This window comes from Phodopus roborovskii, unplaced genomic scaffold, assembly GCF_943737965.1.
Source record: "Phodopus roborovskii unplaced genomic scaffold, PHOROB, whole genome shotgun sequence".
Classification (NCBI taxonomy): Eukaryota; Metazoa; Chordata; class Mammalia; order Rodentia; family Cricetidae; genus Phodopus; species Phodopus roborovskii.
In genome coordinates, this window is record NW_026126480.1 from 49255270 (window position 1) to 49276390 (window position 21121).

General features: G+C 52.5%; 1 protein-coding gene across 1 annotated transcript in view; it reads left to right on the top strand.

Annotated features, from left to right (window-relative positions):
* Positions 1–507: 507 nt before the first annotated feature.
* LOC127227811 (mucin-5B-like) overlaps positions 508–21121 on the top strand; it is a 33512-nt gene continuing 12898 nt past the window's right edge. The window contains 31 exon segments of the mRNA XM_051192136.1: positions 508–577; positions 2785–2856; positions 3197–3265; positions 3625–3886; positions 4030–4141; positions 4552–4642; positions 4868–4974; positions 6032–6233; positions 6704–6829; positions 7183–7300; positions 7386–7524; positions 7755–7865; positions 8132–8201; positions 8506–8643; positions 9019–9183; positions 9339–9433; positions 10291–10417; positions 10675–10930; positions 12013–12068; positions 12352–12452; positions 12692–12843; positions 13144–13282; positions 13381–13494; positions 14112–14291; positions 14665–14904; positions 16733–16889; positions 17213–17341; positions 17504–17648; positions 17776–17819; positions 17897–18094; positions 18531–20774. Of these exon segments, the coding sequence (XP_051048093.1) occupies positions 508–577; positions 2785–2856; positions 3197–3265; positions 3625–3886; positions 4030–4141; positions 4552–4642; positions 4868–4974; positions 6032–6233; positions 6704–6829; positions 7183–7300; positions 7386–7524; positions 7755–7865; positions 8132–8201; positions 8506–8643; positions 9019–9183; positions 9339–9433; positions 10291–10417; positions 10675–10930; positions 12013–12068; positions 12352–12452; positions 12692–12843; positions 13144–13282; positions 13381–13494; positions 14112–14291; positions 14665–14904; positions 16733–16889; positions 17213–17341; positions 17504–17648; positions 17776–17819; positions 17897–18094; positions 18531–20774 (6229 nt within the window).

The window sequence follows — 21121 nt, forward strand, 5'->3', positions numbered from 1 at the left end:
TCCACCCTCAAGCCGTGCCCATTCTTTTGGAACTCAGTGCTGAGCACCTGGGGTTAACTTCCTAGGCAAAAACAAGCCAAGGTTGCTGCCCCCTTGACCCTGATCCTTGTAGTGTCCAGACTCTCAGAGGAGCTGACATGGGACTGTCTGACCAAATACCCAACCCATAGGCCTAGGGCTTTGAATCCAGAGTAGCCAGCTCCACCCCTGTCCAAGTACTGGCCCTTCCTTGCCCTGTCCACTCCCTCCCAATTCTCAGAAGCTGCAGGGGGTGGGGGCACTCTGTCTGGTGGCCCAATGCTACAAATCCTTCCTCCTCCATGGCCTCTTCCTGCCATGGCCCCTCCCCAAGAGCAAACACACGTGGCTGTACAGGGAGTAGACAGTGCCTTACCTGGCCTAGGAACTAGGCACTGGGCCAAGGTCTTTTGCTATATAAGTCCAGGCCCCCAGGGAGCAGGCGCCTTGTCTCAGTCTCTCCTGCCTGCCCTCTGTGCTGCCTCCAGGATGGGCAGCAGGAGCTGGAGCTGGGCTCTGGTCTGGGCTTCTGTGGCCTTGTTCAAGGTGTGGCCAGCAGGTAAGGCCAAAGCCCCTTGCATTCTAAAACCCATCTTGCCAGAGAGATGACTTCCACTTGGGGATTTTCCCCCCTGAGATGACAGGCACCTCCCACTGTCCCCAAAACCATGGTCCTAGGTCTTATAGTTCTCTGGGCTCTGGCTCCTGTGTCCCGCACTGTAGCAATGTCAGCAGCCTAAGGGCCTGGCTTTGATGGAGGTGTCTGAAAGAGGTTAGGTCTTCTAAACCTCGATGTACAAACCCTGGTAGAAACTCCACAACAGCTTGGCCTTGGAAATGAACAGGAATGGGAGGTAAATGGGGACTACAGAGGTCTTTCTGAGTCAGAGAGGCCAGTACCAGAATCAGTAGGGACAGAGACTCCTAGGTAGGACAGCCGCCCGCCCCCCCCCCACTTCTGGAATCACAAGTGCCAAGGTGATCTTCACCAAAGTCTGGGACCTCCTTGGTGAAGTAGATTCTACCTCCAGGTATTAGGGCTGGAGCCAGATCTGATGGATACGATACTCAGAGCTGTAGTCTGAACTCTGGGCTGAATAAGGTGGTCTGTGTGACCCTTGTCAGTTAAGCTGTTTTCCTTTGCCTGTTTGCTTTTGAGAAAGCTGCAATACTAATACTGTCAACAGCATTGGAAAGATGGCTCCCACAGGGCTCAGCAGTAAGCAAGCAGAGCTAGCCTGAATCTCCAAGTGCCACGACCTTCCCAAGCTCTGTTCCCTAGACTAGGAGGCTAAGCAGGAAGGAACCTCAGCTCCAGGCTTCCTCTATCTGTGAAAGAAGACAGACAGTGAGGTAGGGTGGTGTCCCCAGAGCCTATTCTTTGAGAGCCAGAGAGGCCATGGTTGTCCCTCTTGCTTCCAAGGCTATCTGCTGGCTGGTAACTGCTCTCCTGGGCCACGGCCCTTCATAATGTGGCTCTCTCCATGTCAAGTCCTGTCTATCAGAGTGTTGAGCCTACCTGGTGAACAGTCAGCCCTCCATCCTCACTCATGTTATTTGGGAAGGGCAAATTTAAGCCCTGGGTTGTGGGGAAACATGCTTTTGTGACAACTGTGCCTAGGGTAAGGATGAGAAGGTGGGCCCTCACATAAAGGGAAATTGGTTCTTGTCTAGATGGGAATTGGTAACCCAGACCAAGATTTTGTGGTGTGTGGCTACAACTCTCTGGATAAGTGGAGACAAAGATCTCAGCTTGAGGAGGACTGGCATAGAGCAGTGCCTGGGGTGGGGGGGTATCTTCACCTGTGGGGCTCTCTATCAGATGACAGAGGACAGGCTGGGCCAAACACACTTGGGAGAGGCTGTGGATCTGGGATCAATGATGGACAGAGGGAGAGGCCGTGCCCTCTGGGAAATGCAGTCAAGCGGGGCCCTTGAGGAAGGATTAATGCACAGGACGGTCCCTGCGGTTTCCAAATGTCAGTTGGACACGCTGGGAAAATCAAACAGGAAGCCGCTCTGCCCATGGCATCAGAGCAAGTAGCCATTTGGGTCTAGGCCTGGGGGACATGGTCTCCTGCAATGGGCTGGCCTTAAGGAGACATCAGGCTTAGAAGCTTGAGTTGTGGAGGTTGAAGCTGTCTCCTGGGCCTCTAGCAGTCAGGCTGTGGAGGTGGCCTTGCCCAGAGGCAGTGGACAATCCAGGCCACTGAGAGTGGACATTTTACACCAAGAACTGAAGCCCTCATGCTACCTGCCCTGACTCAGAGATCCAGGCTGGGGCTGCCTCTGATCATAGGTTTATTCCTCTATATCCCTCTTAGAAACCTCTAATTGTATTCTCCCTAACAAAGCCAGCCTTTGTCTTCCAAGGGACTCAAGTGATGGGGCTGATGGTCACCTCTCAACAGATGATCACAGTTCTGATACTAACATCATTTCTTGATTTGCTTCCTTGAGCCACTGGCAACATCTGCCTTACTACCAGCAAGACTAGGTGTCACTCCATAGGTGCAGGTGGCAAGAGCCACTGCAGGGGAGGGACTAGTCTGGAAGGGCCAGAACTCCTGAAGACACCTGGCTCTTTGGTGATGTTTAGTGACTGAAAGTTATTACAGCTGATGGGGTTGGGATCACCAGGCCCAAGTCCATTCAGGTTTCTATAGATTATAGGAAGGCCTTGACCTGGGACCAGAGCCTGTCTGTATGCTTCCCACTAAGCCAGAGCAGTGGCCATGGCCTGACTCATGTTCCCCTTTACTGCAGAGAGCCAGAGCCAGGTAGAGCTGAGCTTGAAACACCCAGAACTTACTGAAGACGGTCAGAAAGTGTACAGCGGTATGTGGCTCAGGTTCTGGGTTGGGGAGTCATATTCTGGTGGCAGGGGTAGCAGTGAGTGGGATGGGGCTCAGGTGGCACAGGCAGATGGTGTAGTCCATTCTGCCTGAAGGCAGTGCTGGGCACACACAGACAGGAACACCCAGAGAGGAAGAGCTCCTGGATAGACAGGAGAAGTTTTCCGGAGGAGAGTCCAGGAATGGTCATGGAGAAACTGGATAGCCTGAAACCATCCTACTAGTCATGGGCTTCCTGATTTCTTTGGGCATTGAAGAGGGTGGGTAGCCAGAGAGGGTATCTCCAGCAACATCCCCAGTATGACCTGACCTTTCTCCTGCAGCCCCCACATCCTCGTCCACCCAGCATGTCACCTTCATCCCACCTATCACTGTCTTCCCTAGCATGAGCCGTAAGTGGACAGTATCTGCCAGCCAGGCCAAGGAGTGGGAGTGGGGGTGGGACTTGCCAGTCTGGTTGAAGCTGACATAGGTTGGGGCCCCTAAACAGCTCTGAACAGGGTCTGGAACTTGCCCTGGGAACATCTGTTGACCACCTTGGGGTGTCTGGATAAAAGGGATGAGAGATGGGTCTGGGTCTTTAGGTTTTATTCAATCAGTGAGGGAGTGGGGTAGCAGAGAGCTGGCTCACATAACTATGGGTAGCTGCCTTTTCTGCTCCAAAGATATTGCCTTGGCCCTAGGAGGTTGTCCCTTGGGTATCTGGGCATGGGTTGGTGGCATTTGATGACTCTATCTGGTTTCCCTGTAGCCATAAACCTGGCACACAATGGGAGAGTGTGCAGCACATGGGGTGACTTCCACTATAAGACCTTCGACGGTGACATGTTCCGCTTCCCTGGCCTCTGTAACTATGTCTTCTCTTCACACTGTGGGGCCACCTATGAGGACTTCAACATCCAACTGCGTCGTGGTCTTGAGGGTTCCAGGCCCATGGTCACTCATGTGGTCCTCAGGGCCCAGGGGCTGGTAATTGAGCTGTTCAGTGGCTCTGTCCTGGTGGACGGACAGCGGTGAGTTGGGCCTTGGGGAGAAGTATGTTCAGGCCAGGCCTTTAGACCTTTTTCTGTCCCCACTTGGTGCTCTGGGGAGGGGTCAGAAGCAGAGCAAGTAGGGAGGACAGCCCCTGCTCATCCCTGCTGACCTTTCTATCTAGGGTGGAGCTACCCTACAGCCGTGCAGGTCTTCTGATGGAGAAGAGCAGTGGTTACGTGAAGGTCGGCATCCGGCTGGTCCTCACCTTCCTGTGGAATGAAGATAGTGCCCTGGTGAGGACATTCACCCACAGTTCCCTACAGCCCCCCCATAACCCTACAAAGGCCTTACATAATTCCTCTCAGTCCTGTAGATCTCCACACACCCACATCACCCCCTATAACCCCCACAGTTTTCATGGACCTCACAAGCTCCCCCACAGATTTCATAAGCTCTCAGTCACTCAGGCTTCCTGCAGTCTCCACAGCCCGTACAGCCTTCCCCATATCCTCACAGTTCACTCACAGCCCTTTGCAGCTCTCTCACAGACCCTGTAGTCCCCGGGCCTACAATAGGGACCCTACAAACTATTGGGGGAATATCTTCTCTTGTCCCCTGGGAAAGTGGGGTGGGAAGCTGCCAAGTAGGCAACTGGAGCCAGAGCAGAAGCCCTGAGGCTGGAGTTGCTCTGTGTCACCCTCAGCTGGAGCTGGACTCCAAATATACCAACCAGACGTGTGGGCTGTGCGGCGACTTCAACGGGCTCCCAGCTGTCAATGAGTTCTACGCCCACAGTGAGTGCCACTGAGTCTTCAGGCTAGGTGGTCCTAAAGGCTAGAAAATCAAGGACATCCAGAAGGGACATGGGAGGAGGGGTTGCAGAGACATCGAGGAGGGAAGTGTATGAGTGTGTATGGTGTGTGTGTATATGTGTGCATGTGAGTGTGTGTTCCAAATAAAGTCCCCCAATAGCTGCCTCAGAAAGTCTATCTCTTGACTGTGAGCTCTCTTTCCTGCAGACACCAGACTGACTCCTGTACAGTTTGGGAACCTGCAGAAGCTGGATGGTCCTACAGAGCAATGCCAGGACACCCTGCCCTCAGCTGTCAACAACTGCACAGATAGGGTGAGCACATTGATCATGCCACAGTTCCCAAGGCTGGGGATAGTGCAAGACCTGCATCAACTGATCTCAGACTAGAGAACTGCCTGGCCAAAGATTGGGGAGCATCTTTGGGTGACTAGACAGCACAGGAATGACCTCTGAGCCCCAAGGGTGCTGCTGCTTGGGCCTGAGGGAGGCAGGCCAGGTTGGCTCTCCACAGTAGAACCACATGTATCACATTTTGATGGAAGTCACAACCCATTCACCAGGGCACAAGTATTCTCTAAGTGTAGGTTATGTGTGTGGAGGAAATGTGTGCCCACCACCACACAGAGGGACGAGGTGGACACTCAAGAAGTCCCTTCTGTAAGCAGGGAGGATTTATCCTTTGGATCTGATCCTAGAATCCCTGAAGCTATAGAATATCTGAGTCCTACCTCAGTTGTGAAGTGAATGAGGATGTTGCCAAGCCCTGGCCTATCTGAGGGTGCTGGAGTAGGAAGATGTTGGGTAGCAGCACTGAGTTCATAGGGGCCGACTAAGGGTGGGTGTTATCTTTATTCCCCTCTCTTCTGAGCCACCACACAGGGGTGCATTCTGCATTCTCCTGAGTGCACAAGTCACAAGTCAGCATGTCTTGGAGTCTTGAAGTAGGAGGTTGGAGAAACCGAGAACCCTGGGTGCCTCCCTCAGAGCCAAGTAGAGCTCTATACCTAGGCATAGCACAGTATTTGTGTAGAATAATGTATAAGGAAGATGGATGGATGGATGGATGGATGGATAATAGATGGGATGGGTAGATGAATGATGGATGAGTGGATGGATGGATGAATAAAGTAGGTGATTGATGGGAAGATGAGTGATGAATTAATGAATGGTGCTTGGCAGATGGGAGGTGGTTGGATGATAGGTAGATGATGGATGATGAACAGATGGACAAATGGATGTGTGGCTGGAAGGAACCTCCAGGGGAAGAAGGGGCTTCCTGCATGGCCTAGGAGGGCCAGGGTTCCCATTACAAGTGTCATGACAATCCTGCTTGAGGGTCAGAAGGTCCTTAGCTCTCTGTGCTCCCTAGGAGAACATCTGCCGCCACATCCTGCTTGGCCCTGCCTTTGCCGAGTGCACTGCCCTGGTAGATGTCAACATGTACTTGGATGCCTGTGTTCAGGACCTGTGCCTCTGCCCCACGTGCCCATGTGCCACTTTTGCTGAATATTCCCGCCAGTGTGCCCATGCAGGGGGCCATCCACAGAACTGGAGGAGTCCTGATCTTTGCAGTGAGCACCCTCACTACAGTATAGCCCAGGGTCTTTCTAAGGGCCAATCTTGAGCTTAGAGCCTGGCTGGGAAGTCAAGGTAGAAAGAGCCACTTAAGGGCCATGGAGAGAGGGTGAATGCCAGGGAAAGAGGAGGTAATGGGGAAGTTGAAGGGAAGATGCTGTGCCTGAGGGTTCTGGTGGACCCGTTCAGTCCAGAGTGGGAATCCAGCTGTGTCCCTGGGCACAGCAAGAATCTATGGTTCTAGAATCTTGAGGTAGGGTCTCCGGCAGAGCAGTGGTCTCGGGTGGTCATAGGTAAAGAAGGATGTGTGAGAAGTTCTATGCCTCTGGTTTCTAGCCCACTGCTTTACCTAGCAGATGACTTTTTGGGACCTCAGTGAGCATGGGAGCAGGGAGTGGGCATGGCTCCCATTGACTGAAGCCATCAGGAATCACTTCTCCTAAGTCAAGTGCTGCCTCTGTTACAGACTGGACATGCCCCTTCAACATGGAACACCGCGAGTGCAGCTCTCCCTGTGTGGACACCTGCTCCAATCCCCAACGCTCTCAGCTCTGCGAGGACCACTGCGTGGATGGATGCTTCTGTCCCCCAGGCAGGCTCTGTGCCCTTTGCCCCCACCTCCATGGCTTCCTTTGGGTCATGGTCTCCGTTTGAGCTAACTCTCTCTACTTCTAATGGCAATGAACCTGACTAGGGGTTGCACCCCATGTCTAAGGGCAGAGATTTGATTATCTGTGTACAGAGAACAGGTGTCTTGAGTGTTTGAGGTCAGGTGGGAAAACTGAGGGCCAGAGGAACTTATCACAAACAGTTCAGGCTGAGGCAGCATTCTAGACCAGGGGCCCTTCTCCCTGCCTAGGGCTGGGGTTGCCTTGGAGGCAAGCTGCCCCCTGCTGCCTGTGCAGGGGTAGGGGGGGCATCTGTATTCACTGTCCCTTCCTCCAGGCACTGTGCTGGATGATATCAGACACTTGGGCTGCCTGCCCCTGGAGCAGTGTCACTGTACCCATGGTGGCTACACATATGCCCCTGGAGAGTCCTTCAACACCAGCTGCAGCTCCTGGTAAGCTAAGCGGTCTTTGTGGATGTATGAGTGGTAAGGTTTGCCTCTTCCCACCGTACCCCTTCTTCTCATGGACTCCCCACAGCACCTGCTTCGGGGGACTGTGGCAGTGTCAGGATTTGCCGTGCTCTGGGACCTGCTCTGTGCAAGGCGGATCTCACATCTTCACCTATGATGAGAAATTCTACAATGTGCATGGGGACTGCGGCTACATCCTGTCCAAGGTGCGGCCACAATCCTGGTCCACAGATATCAGCTAGGGTCCTGTGAGGGTCCACAGCAGGGGTGAAGGTCATGGTGAACCCCTACACTGACAGGGAAGTCCCAGGCCCCAGGACAAGCTTTCTGTGGCAAATCAGGGTACACAAGGACACCCCCAGAAGCCCTCCAGGTCTTGAGAAGTTGTGCATAAGGGAACTCCACATCCAACCACATGTCTTGGGTTTCTTGACAGAAATGTGCTGATAGCAGCTTCACTGTGCTGGTGGATCTACGGAAGTGTGGAGTGACGGATTCTGAGAACTGTCTCAAAGCCGTCACCCTCAGCCTCAACAGTGGGGACATGGTGAGCACCGGGGCTCTGACTACCATCACATTCTGGGCTGCAAGTGACAGAGGTAGGGAGCATACAGGGTAGTGACAAGTCAGAGTAAAGAGAGGCTGCTGCTCCCTCTCTAAACCCACTACCCAGGTGGTAAGAACCCACTGCTAGGGCAGGCCTGAGCTTCCATCCTGCCTCTGGCACTGGGCTGGGGAGGGTATTCTATCAGAATTCTTCCTGTAAGTGGTTGGATGGATCCCGTGGGTACTGACTGTGTCACCCCATACCAGGTCATCCGGATCCAGGCTAATGGTGCTGTGTTCCTGAACTCCATCTTTACCCAGTTGCCCCTGTCTGCAGGTGTGTGGCTCCCTGGGACAGTAAGCCAGGGATGGCACTTTCAGTGAACAGTCTTCTTTCAGGCTAGCTCCTGGCCTCAGGCAGCTCCAGTGTTTCCCATGGGGTACCCCTGGTTTGGTGGAAATGCTATGTCTGGTAGTGTCATCCATGCTCTATGTGGATCAGATGGAAGTCATTTATGACCCATGCATGTTTGGAAACTTTGGGCATGGGATGTTTTTAGGTGCCCTACCTCCTGTCCCAGCCAGCACTGTCATGTTTGGTGGGTCAGCTCCAAACATGTCTAACACCTCTCACCTTACAGCCAACACCACCATCTTCAGTCCATCATCCTTCTTCATCGTGGTGCAGACAGGCATGGGGCTGCAGCTGCAAGTGCAGCTGGTGCCCATCATGCAGGTGTTTGTCAGTCTGGACCCCTCCTATCGTGGCCAGATGTGTGGTGAGGCACCAGTGGGTTTGAGGGTGGGACCATGCAGGGGGACTATTGGGGGTCGGGCCCGCCCTAGCTCTAGGCTGTGAAGTGGGATCCCCTGTCGAAGGGGGTTGGGAAACATTGGCTCCAGGGCTCAGTGGAGACCACAGCAGCACCCAGCACACCTGACATTTAATCAGTAACCTGTGGAGTGGCCTTGGAAGACAGGTCCAGCTGTGTTGCCCTGATTGGGCTGTCCCTGTTAGGGGCTCATCTGTAGGCAGTTCTGGAGTCAGACACGAGGAAGGGACTTTCCTCTTCTGATAGTCATTAGAGGGACAACAGCCCTGAGGAGAGTGGCCAGGTTCAGCAACCTGTTGACCTCCTAACTCCGGTCCCTAGGTCTATGTGGGAACTTCAACCAGAATCAGGCCGATGACTTCACAGCCCTCAGTGGGGTGGTGGAGGGCACAGGAGCCGCCTTCTCCAACACTTGGAAGACTCAAGCCTCCTGCCCCAACACCAAGAACACCTTTGAAGACCCCTGCTCCTACAGTGTGGAGACTGGTAACCATCCTTCCTGACCTCCGGGCCAGATGAACCCCTGGGGGAAGGGCTCAGAGAACCCCCATGGAGGCAGGAAGGCATGAGGGTTAGGGTTGAGGACAGGGACAGCCTCTGGGAAGCAGGTGAGGGGCACTCCACATTTCTCCCTTCCCTAGAGAACTATGCCCAGGAGTGGTGCTCCAAGCTCACTGAAAGCTCAGGAGTCTTCTCGGCCTGCCATGCCACCGTCAGCCCAGCACCCTTCTACTCGGTGAGACCATTACCTGCTGGGCCTGGGTGGGGCACGCTTAGGAGTCCTTGGTGGCTGGACTCACAAGGCTCTCACACCACTACCCACTCTGGGGTTTACTTCTCAGTCAAGGGGTTCACCAACTAAGAAGGTGAAAAAGATGGTTCTGGGGGCTCAGAAGGGTCCTTAATAATTTTAGTGTGTGTTCAACCTCCCTCTTTCAAGGACAGCAGGTGCTGGAGCAGAGCTATTTCACGGCCTTGTCCCCCTGAGCTCCCCCTTAAAGGCTTCTTTCTATGTTGGGCCCATTCACACATGACAGAGCACCCCAGAGCACCTTTTGGGGGACACAACTTAACCCTAAACAGCACTCCAAAGCCCTAAACTTTAGCACATCACTCCATCCCCAAGGGTGCGTCTCCAGTATCCCTCTTCCATGACTGGACACACCCTCCTGAGCCTAGCTGGCTTTTGTCTCAGTATACTCTGCCCTTCCCATCCAGGTCCTCTATGTGCCGCCTAGTTATGATGATACCTCAGAAACAAGTTGGACCTGCCCTGGTCTTGTGGAGACTCTTCCTCAGGGCCCCTACCTTACTTAGGCTTCAGGTCTTCCAGCTTCTATGCCCAGACCCCAGGTCTGGTCTCCATTCTGGCTGGCACTTTGCCCTGTGACCTCTGACACTGTCCTTAACATGAATGCCAGGCCACTGTGTCAAGACACTGCTTGTCAAAGTCTCTCACAGGGTGCCTTTTGCTGGGAAGCCACAGGTCTAGGCCTTGACCAGCGTTTGGCTGATGTTGATGGGAAAGTTAAATAAGCAATAAGGGGCTCTAGGAGTCAGAGGTACCTGACTTCCTGAACTCTTGTCTCCCAGAACTGCATATTTGACACATGCAACTGTGAAAATAGTGAGGACTGCATGTGCGCGGCCCTGTCCTCCTATGTGCGTGCTTGTGCCGCCAAAGGCGTGCTGCTCAGTGGCTGGAGGGACAGTGTCTGCTGTGAGTATGCTGTGGGCCAGCAAGGCTCCTTGTCACAGGTTATACCTCCCCACAGTAGCCACCTGGATCCTGTCACTCTGGCATGGGGGCACTTGGGACCCTTGACAGCAGCAGCTATCAGTCTTCTGTCCCATGTCTACAAGCACCTTGCCTCCTGTTGTATCAACAATGGCGTCACTAGTCCAAGGCAGGGAAGAACAAGGGCTGGGCCAGTTCACCCAGCCGTTGATCTCTCTGTCCCGTTCTTCTTCCTATAGTCAAGTACATGAACAACTGTCCCCAAAACAAGAGCTACTCCTATGCAGTGAGTACTTGTGAGCCGACCTGCCGCTCTCTGAGTGAGGCCGATGTCACCTGTGGCATCTCCTTTGTGCCCGTGGATGGCTGCACCTGCCCTGAAGGCACCTTCCTGAACGACAAGGGCCACTGTGTGCGTGATGAGGAGTGCCCCTGCTTCTTCCATGGGACTGTGGTGGCTCCCAGAGAGTTTGTTATGGACAATGGTGTGGCGTGGTAAGGAAGATCGCCCTCACCCATCCTTGCAGATCTCTGTCTGTGGGGTTGCTAGCTGCTGGTCCTTCTATACCCGGAAGTTTGTGTGGCTTCCTCACTGACAGTTTCAATACATACTTGGGGCATGCTGGTGTTGGGGGAACCTTTCAGATCCCCTGAGAAAGGGCAGGGAGGTTGTTCTGAGAGTCTTGTGGCATCAGGGCAGAAGCACTGACAAGCACGTCTCAGCTGAGGTCCTACTCTCTCCTTGGCCTCAAAGGCAGATCCTTACAGCTCACCATGTAAGCGAGCTTTCTATTACAACAAAAGCCCAAGAAAAGACACCGAGAGGTCTGTCTTGGTTTCGCAGTTTTGGAGGTTCAGCCCATGATAGGATATGACTGAGTGGCCCCGTGGCTTTGGGCTTGTTATTGTGTGGAACAAAACTCTCCTCACAGCAAAGAAAAGAAAGTGAGCACTTGGACTTACTTCTTTTTTCTATTAAACCATTTTTAGTAAAACTTTCATTTCTTTGCATACCAACCACAGTTTCTTCTCCCACCTCTCTTCCCAGCCCCTCCCCACACCTCCTATCTACCCGCATCCACTCCTCCTCCCATGAGTCAACCAAGTATAGCCTATCATGTTGAGGCAGGACCATGCTTCTTCTCCTGCATAAAAGTTGGGCCAGGCATCCCAGCATGGGAAACAGGTTCCAAAAAGCCAGTTCATGTGCCAGGGACAGGTCCTGATCTCACTGCTAGGGACCCCACAAACAGACCAAGCTACACAACTGTCATCCACATGCAGAGGGCCTAGGTTGGTCCTATGCAGACTCCCCTGCTCTTGGTTCAGAGTCTGTGGGCTTCTGCATTTCTTCTTAAGGGTACAACCACCTTCTAGTATTACTATAGGCTGATGACTAAATCTTTTGTGTATGGGAATGTGGAATCTGGGGTCTTCCCAAGGACCCCCAACAGCAGGCACCCTCTTGGCTTTGGGAGGAGGCAAGGTCGTCCAAACCATGGTGAGGTGGGGGAAATACTGGGGGTAGGATGTAGGAGACACTGGGCCTAGAGCAGGGGTACTATTGTCTCTTGTAGCTCCTGTGAAAATGGGAAACTGACTTGTCTTGGAGCCCTGATGCAGAGGAGTACAGGTACCATTCCACACTGACTAACTTGCACTTTGCCATGGATGCTGTGCCAAGATGGTCTAAGGGAGGAGGGCCCATGGGCTTTCTGGCAATGTGGTTACATAGCTCTTGGGGTTGTGGGCTATATCCTCTGGGGAAAGTCCACACAGCCTGGATGCTCGGGACAGAGCACAAAGCCATGCAATATCCAAGCTTGCTACAGTTTGAGCAGCAAGACAGGGTCAGGAGACCACAGGGACCAAAAATATCTCACTCCAGGCCTCTCTCACATGCTTGTCCTCCCCAGAGTGCCAGGCACCTATGGTATATCTGGACTGTAACAACGCCTCAGTGGGTGACAAAGGGGCTGAATGCCTCAGAAGCTGCCACACACTGGATGTGGACTGTGTGAGTCCTCTCTGTTGCTCAACACCAAGCTTCCTCCTAAGCTACAGGAAGAGTGGGGTCGGTGGGGGAGGGGGAGATGGCACTGGAAGGCCAGTGGTGTTGGGTCTTGCTGACCCTGGATGGCCTCCTTCTGGGCACTCCCAGAACAGGGTCTCCTTGCTTGGTGTCCTGGACACCTGAATAGGGATGAGGGAACAGGGTGTTGTTTCGGTCCCTGACCAGGCTACCTGTGCCCACAGTTCAGCACGCACTGTGTCTCGGGCTGTGTGTGTCCCTCAGGGCTGGTAGCAGATGGGAATGGGGGCTGCATTGCTGAGGAGAACTGCCCCTGTGTACACAATGAGGCCACCTACAGACCTGGGGAGATCATCCGGGTAGACTGCAATAACTGGTAGGTTTGGGGACCCTCAGAGGAGATCAGTAGGTATCTAGAGTGACACTGGTCTGAGTTGGCCTTGGCATTTCAGGGGCCTCAGCATGTGTCTTGGGGGCGAAGGTACCCATAGAACCCCATTCTGTGGAGGAAGGGCTGTTTCTCCACCTGGGAGTGATTGGATATCCACCCACACAAGACCAAAGCTTGATGTATTCTGAGCTTAATCCCCCAAGTGTAGTGGCATGTTAGCACAGAACTGGGACAGCCAGTCTCAGAGAGCAATACCCTCGTCAGCAACGACCTCTCCTTTCACAGCACCTGCAGGAACCGCCGGTGGGAGTGTACTGACCATCCCTGTATGGGTGCGTGTGTGGCCTATGGGGATGGCCATTTTGTCACCTTTGATGGTGAACGCTACATCTTTGAAGGCAGCTGCGAGTATACCTTGGCTCAGGTGTGTGGTCCCTGGCCCGTCCAAATGACTCACCATTCTCTGTCCTTCCCACCACTTATTTTGAACTGTGACCAGAGCCTTATCTCTTCCCTTCTCAGGACTACTGTAGAGGCAACACCAGTACTGATGGGACCTTCCGTATTGTCACTGAGAATGTCCCTTGTGGGACCACAGGGACCACCTGCTCCAAGGCCATCAAGATCTTTGTGGAGGTGAGAGTGTACCTGTAGCCACTGGGGATTACTTCCCTTCCCCTGCAGCTCTGCCCCTGGTTCTCCAGCCATAAGTTATTCTCAGGGACAGAACAGCAAGTGACCCAAACCTAGGACGTACAATAGCAGACTACTGTCTTCCATCCATTCTTGAGCCAGAGTTGGATCAAGGCAAGCGGGATCATGCTTCCTGTAGGTCAGGAGGAAGGATCCTTCCTGCCTTTCTGGGATAGGGGTTCCAGCAGTCTTTGGTTTGTGGCACCATCACTCCAGTCTGCCTCTGTCTACTCACGACCTTCTGCTTTGTGTCTGTATGTCTCTGGTCATTGTATGGACAGCCACTGAATGGCTTAGGGGACATCCGGGTAATTTCAGAAAACCCATCTCAAGATCCCCCAAAGGCTCTTTTTCTAGGAAAGTGTTATTTTAAAGTCCTGGGAATTGTGGGTATATTTGGGAGGGATAGTACACTCAGTACCCAATTTCTGGCAAAGGGAGTCATAATTCACAGAGCAGAAAGCAGAGCTGCTGGCTTGGGATGTGTCTTAGTTAGGGTTCCTATTGCTGCAATGAAACACCATGACCAAAACTGTTGCACTGTATTTTTCCATCTGCAGAGCTATGAGCTGATTCTTCATGAAGGGAACTTCAAGGTGGTAGAGAGAGGGCCAAGTGGGGACCTTCCATATAAGATCAGATACATGGGCATCTTCCTGGTCATTGAGATCCGCAGTGGGATAGTTGTGTCCTGGGACAGGAAGACCAGTGTGTTTGTCCGACTGCAGCAGCATTACAAGGCAAGTGTGGCCACCATGCACCCTGCTTCTAGACCCAGTAGGATAGGTCAAGGTCTGGCAACTGTCAAGGCTGCTGAGAAATGGTTCATTTTGAAAGTCCTGGTCCCTGAGACCACACATGACACCAGATTCCAAGAGGGATGAGTTGAAATTGCACTGAATAATGGCTGTACTGGACTCATGACTGGTGAACCAGCCTTTCCCACAGGCCTGTACAGAGATAAAATCTTCTAAAGAGAATAAGTGCAACTCACCCACCTGCCTCAGGACCCAATTCCCACATCCATTTGCTAGTTTACTGGGTACTCCCAAGCTAGGCTCTGTGCCACCTTACCTAACCTGCTCAGGATTCTCTCTCCTTATGTGTCTACAGGGAAGGGTCTGTGGCTTGTGTGGGAACTTCGATGACAATGCCATCAATGACTTCACCACACGCAGCCAGTCTGTGGTGGGTGATGTGCTGGAGTTTGGAAATAGCTGGAAGTTCTCCCCATCCTGCCCAGATGCCCCAGTTCCCAAGGACCCTTGCACTGTCAACCCTTACCGCAAGTCCTGGGCCCAAAAGAAGTGCAGCATCATCAACAGTGCGACCTTTGCTGCCTGCCACTCCCAGGTAGGGCCTGACCTTGGTTCACAGGGCTTGCAGTTGCCTGCTTCTTCCTGGTAAGAATTGAGTCTTGCTGGACTAGACACACAGCGAGCCTCTGAGGACCATCTAGACCCAGTCAGAGCACATAGTCCATGGCTCTGGGTTTTCAAGTTCTAGGTCTAAATCTTCCACAAGATGAGTAAAAACTCACGCGTATATCCTCATCACGTGATCATCAACACTATTTTTGGACCAATCCTTGACTACAGTCTCCATCCATGGCTTCTAATCAGGCATCTTGTTTATCCTTCTGGGTGACTCCCAGGCCTGTTCAGTGTGTATCAGGAACACCATCAGAACTGCCCCAGAAGAAGTGGTAACTGGCTCTCAGTAGATTTCCAAAGGCTACTTCCTGTTACTAAATCCAAGACTCAAGTATCCAGCTAGGAAAGCGGCTTCATAACAGAGGTTTTCTGGCCATGATCAGAAACAGCTCATGTGGAGTCATGGTTAGCCAGTGCTACTCACTTGTGCTGAGCACCCTGAGCACCCAACCTCATGAACAGGTGCCCAGCAGTCTTTGGCTATCCTGCTCCATGGCTTTGTTCACTGTGGCCTGACAAGGCTGACTTGGATGTGCCTTCAGTGGCAAAAGCAAGAGTTGAGTGCACTCTGGGGTCTGACAGTTGGTACAGTGTGAGTGGGGGGGGGGCTCTTCTTCACAGAATTAGACAACTCTTCCTTGTTGGGGCTGGGTGACCACATGTCCCACACCTGTGCCAGTCTGGAAGTTAAACAATGCTGGATGAAATAGTCACCACTCATTTCCTTGGGGCATGTTCTCAAAGGTATGGAAGTTCAGGTGGATTCTGGTTACTAGCAAATTCACATGGGTGGGGGACAAAATTTTCTGTCCCCTAGCGATCCTCCACTGGAGTGAGGTAGCAGAGTGGTCAGGGAAGGGCTCACATAAAAAAGCCAAGTAGAGAGCCACCAGAAGGCATGTAAACAGCGATCCGGGGAACAAGTCAGCTGTGAGAAGGCACATATAGGATGGAGGTCAGTGAACTAAAGCAAGAATTCAACAGAAGTGGAGCCACAGTAATGCCCTGCAGGTATGAAACCTATAGATCATATGGCCAGATCCAAGTAAAGGGATCCCAAAGAGTATTAGTGAAGATGTGCAGGTGGGCAGGTGCACATGTGAAGGTAAGCAGGTGTGAAAGTGGGCCAGATGTGTTGGCATACAGATGTATGGGTAAGTATGCAGGTAGGCACACAGGTAGGCAGGCAGGCAGATACTTATGCAGGTGTGGGTAGGTAGGTACACAGTATTGTGCAGGTGAGCAGCTGTACAAGTAGATGGATAGGTAGACATATGGACAAGAGGGAAAGTGCACAGGCATAGGCAGGGATGCATACAGACAGGTGTGAAGGTCACAAGTAGGCAAGCACACTGGTGTGCATTCAGGCATGTGCATAGGTGGGCAAGTACACAGTTTTCCAGGTGTAGAGATGAACAGCTGTACAGGCAGACGGGTGTTCAGGTGTGCAGATAGACATATAAGCAGGTACACAGGTGGCCAAATAGATAGGTATACATATGGACAGGTCTTCAGGTATATGGGTGCACAAGTGGCAGGTTATGGTATGTGGGTGCACTAGTGAGTGGGAAAGGTGATGTTGAACAGTTCCCACTTGAGACACTCAGATAGCAGCCATAGTACTAGGTCAAAATTCTCTTAGTGTGGGGTTTGAACTACAGCTAGCTCCATATACTCCCCACCTTCACCAGCTCTCTGGGCAGGCATTGCTATCCTCCCTGAGTGGCACCTTGTCCCCTCCATTCCAGGTTGACTCCACCAAGTACTATGAAGCCTGTGTACATGATGTATGTGCCTGTGACTCAGGAGGAGACTGCGAGTGTTTCTGCACTGCTGTGGCTGCCTATGCCCAGGCATGCCGTGATGTGGGTGTGTGCTTGTCCTGGAGAACACCAGACACCTGCCGTGAGTAGGGCTCTGTCCATGGTACTGAAGGGTGGGACACTGAATGAGGTCCTGGCTTGGATGGATTCTGGCCACTCTGGTGTGTGTGTGTGTGTGTGTGTGTGTGTGTGTGTGTGTGTGTGTATGTATATGTGTGTGTTTGTACATGTGTGCACGTATCTATATATACAAGTGGTTCTTTAACATCTGATATGTGGTAGTTGAGGGGACTCCAGGACCTGGGTTAGGGAATGAATCCAAGAAGGCCATCTGCTTGGCCCAAGGCCTGTATGTCTGGGTGTAGTCCAGCATGGGGCCTAGTAGACTCTGTCTTCTGTGCTTAGCTCTTTTCTGTGACTACTACAACCCTCATGGGGAGTGTGAGTGGCATTACCAGCCCTGTGGAGCACCCTGTCTGAAGACCTGTCGAAACCCTGCTGGACACTGCCTTGTTGACCTGCCAGGCCTGGAAGGTGAGTGTGGAATGTGTTGGTGGAGGTCTTCAGGCCTATACCCCATACATGGTACCTCTAGGATAGACCCAGTGTACCAAGGGTTCTCTACTGATTAGGAGCTGGGCAGCTGGATACATGCTCAAGAGGATAGAAAGTCAATGCTACCCCTGTCTTCTGTAGGCTGCTATCCACAGTGCCCACCCAGCCATCCCTTCTTCAATGAAGACCAGATGAAGTGTGTGGCCCAGTGTGGATGCTATGATGATGATGGAAACTACCATGACATTGGCACACAGGTTCCTACAGCTGAGAATTGCCAGAGCTGGTGAGAGAGGAGGCAAGGAGGGAATAAGATAGAGACTCAGAGTGGTTGGGAGAGGGCAGGGGTGGGCCAAAGCATGTGCCAGCTAGGGGATGCTCATAGGTCCTCAGAGCCCCTGTGTTCTCTCTAGTATCTGCACCCCTGGTGGCCTCCAGTGTGTTCACAACCTTACAGGTAAGCAAAGTCTGTGGGTTTGGGGTTGGAGGAAGGCTAGAGACTGAAGAAGCTGAACCAATACATATAACCCCCAGCCTGCACATGTACCTATGAGGGCCGTACCTACCACTATGATGATGTTGTCTACAACACCACGGATGGCCTTGGTGCATGCTTAGTGGCCATCTGCAAAGACAATGGGACTATAATGCGCACAGCTGAAAAGTGCCCTGAAGTCTTGTCTACCACACCATTCACATTCACCACTACCTTGGCGTCCCGTGCCATATCAGGTAAGACCATATCAGAGTCTCTAGAAGCCCTGGAACTCCTAACTACAATATTAACCAAGAGAGAGGCTTGGCCACATCTGGGATAAGGGAAGATGACAAGTTGTAAATGCAGGGAACTCTAGCTACAGAGATATCTTTGGTCCTAACCCATTGTCCAGTTGCCCAGGCTCTGCCTGGTATCTGTGACCCTCATCCCTCTATGATTTCCCAGGAAGTCTTAGCATAACTGCTAGAGCTGCCATTGGGACCAGAGAAATTTTCAGGTACCATTTGCCCTTGGTGTACCCCATCTCAGTGAATGATCTCTCTCAAGACTGTTAGCTAGGTCCAGGGAAAAGATTTGGAATGGGCCTAACTTGTATTAAAGTGACAAGTCGTCTGTTCCTTCACACTGAGATGGGAGGAGGTGAGTAGAACTTTTATCATTTTCACACAGGCTCAGCTCCCACTGTGTCCCCTGTATCCACTGTGTGTGTCCATGAGGTCTGCCGCTGGTCCATTTGGTATGATGAGAGCTACCCAGAGCCTGGCATGACAGGTGGGGACTTTGAAACATTTGAGAACCTGAGGCAGAAAGGGCACCAGGTGTGCCAAACCCCTGCTGCCATCGAGTGCCGAGCAAAGAAGTTCCCCAGCATGGACTTACAGAATCTGGGCCAGAAGGTGAACTGTGATCCATCTTGGGGGTTGAAATGCCTCAACAGTGAGCAGAACCCCCCAATCTGCTACAACTATGAGCTGAGGGTTCTGTGCTGTGATTATGTGCCTTGTACTTCCTCCCTGACCTCAGGCACAAGTACCACTCATTCCCTGTCTGAGATCAGTAGAGAACCCACTTTGCCCACTCTCAGTACTCAGACGGCAACCTCAGAATCCAAGTACAGACCCTCCTGGACCACAGAAGGGAAAGAGACATCCTTGGATATGATTCACAGCTCAAGGCAAACAGTGACATTTACCTCAAAAAGCAGGGCTACTTCACATCCCATTGTGTCCACAAACCCAGTCAGCAGTCTCCCCCCATCAAGCCCTACCTGGACTAAAAGACCAAACGAGAACACCTTGCACACAATGCCTAGCTCCCAGCCAAAACCAGTATTTACCTCACAGACTGGGTCCACTTCCACAGCCAGCACTGCCACAAAGACAGTAGGCAGCCCCGTGACCTCCACAACCTGCCAACCCCAGTGTCAGTGGACAGAGTGGTTTGATGTGAACTACCCTTCATCTGATAGGGAGGGAGGGGACATTGAGACATATGAGAAGATCAGAGCCACTGGGGCAGACATCTGTGGACAGCCTCAGGACATCCAGTGTGCGGCCCAGAACTACCCAGACGTGAATTTGGACATGCTGGATCAGAGAGTGAAGTGTGATGTCAGCTTTGGTCTGGTGTGTCACAACAGGGACCAGGACGCCAAATTCGGGATGTGCTACAACTACATGATCCGTGTGCTATGCTGCAATGTGAGCCACTGCCAGGGGCCGGCCACCAGTGCAGGCTCACCCCCAACACCAGGAACTGCCACCACTGCTACCCAGACTCTGTCCTCCAAGCCTTATCTCAACACGAGTCCAGTTGAGACCTGGTCTCCCTCAGGCTCCATCACCAGCATCTATCCCTCAGAGATCCCCACCTCTGGGATCCTGACTACAAGTGTGTCACCCCCACCCAGCACTCCTCTGACAGCAACCTCAAAGACCACTCAGCATCCCATGAGTTCGGCATCCTCTAGCACTGTAGGCAGCCCTGTGACCTCCACCACCTGCCAACCCCAGTGTCAGTGGACAGAGTGGTTTGATGTGGACTACCCTTCATCTGACAGGGAGGGAGGGGACATTGAGACATATGATAAGATCAGGGCCACTGGGGCAGACATCTGTGGACAGCCTCAGGACATCCAGTGTGTGGCCCAGAACTACCCAGACGTGAATTTGGACATGCTGGATCAGAGAGTGAAGTGTGATGTCAGCTTTGGTCTGGTGTGCCACAACAGGGACCAGGACGCCAAATTTGGGATGTGCTACAACTACATGATCCGTGTGCTATGCTGTAATGTGAGCCACTGCCAGGGGCCGGCCACCAGTGCAGGCTCACCGCCAACACCAGGAACTGCCACCACTTCCAATTCCAGATCAGTCACACACACTTCCTGGTCTGCGTCCAGTATGCCCACCATCATCAGCACCACTGAGTCTGTTTCATCCCCCCACAAAACTACAGTCCTCACCAGGGCTTTTTCCACAGCCAGACCCACACCCAGGGAGACACAAAGCTCATCATGGCTAACAACTGGTCTCTCCTCAGCCCCTACAACCATGAGGACTACTTCCACACGCTGTAAGTTTCAGTGCACCTGGACAGATTGGTTGGACAGTGACAAACCCCAACCTGGCCAGTTTGGGGGAGACATTGAGACCTACTATCATATTAGAAACAAGACTGGTACTCAGATATGCAAGAAACCTGTGGACATTGAATGTGAAGCAATCCTCTTCCCCAACATGTCCTTCCAGCAGCTGGGCCAGGAGGTGGTTTGTAATGTGGACTTTGGACTCATCTGCAGGAACAGCAAGCAGGCCAACAACCAAACCTGTTTGAACTACCACATCCGTGTACTCTGTTGTGAGGAAGACACCAGCTGTTTCAGCACAACTGGATCACTGTCTACCACCTCCAGTAAAGTGACTGAATCCCCTAACACAGAAGGACCACTGTCCTCCACTCCCATATCAGAGCCTAGATTCTCCAGCACAGTCTCCTTTTCCACAAGCAAGTGGCCACCAGAGGAGCCAATACCCTCAACATCATTCACAACTCTAAGGCAATCCTCTTCCCCTAGGACACAGAGGATTGTCTCCATTGCCACAAGCAGGACTACGGAGAATTTCCCTGTCTCTAGTCTGTCTACACTTACAGTCTCTCCCACCAGTTTTCTCCAAACGTCAAAAGAACCACACTCAGGTAAACCAAACACAACTTCATGGACAGCCTCTTCCAATGCTCCCAGCACTGCCACGCCAATC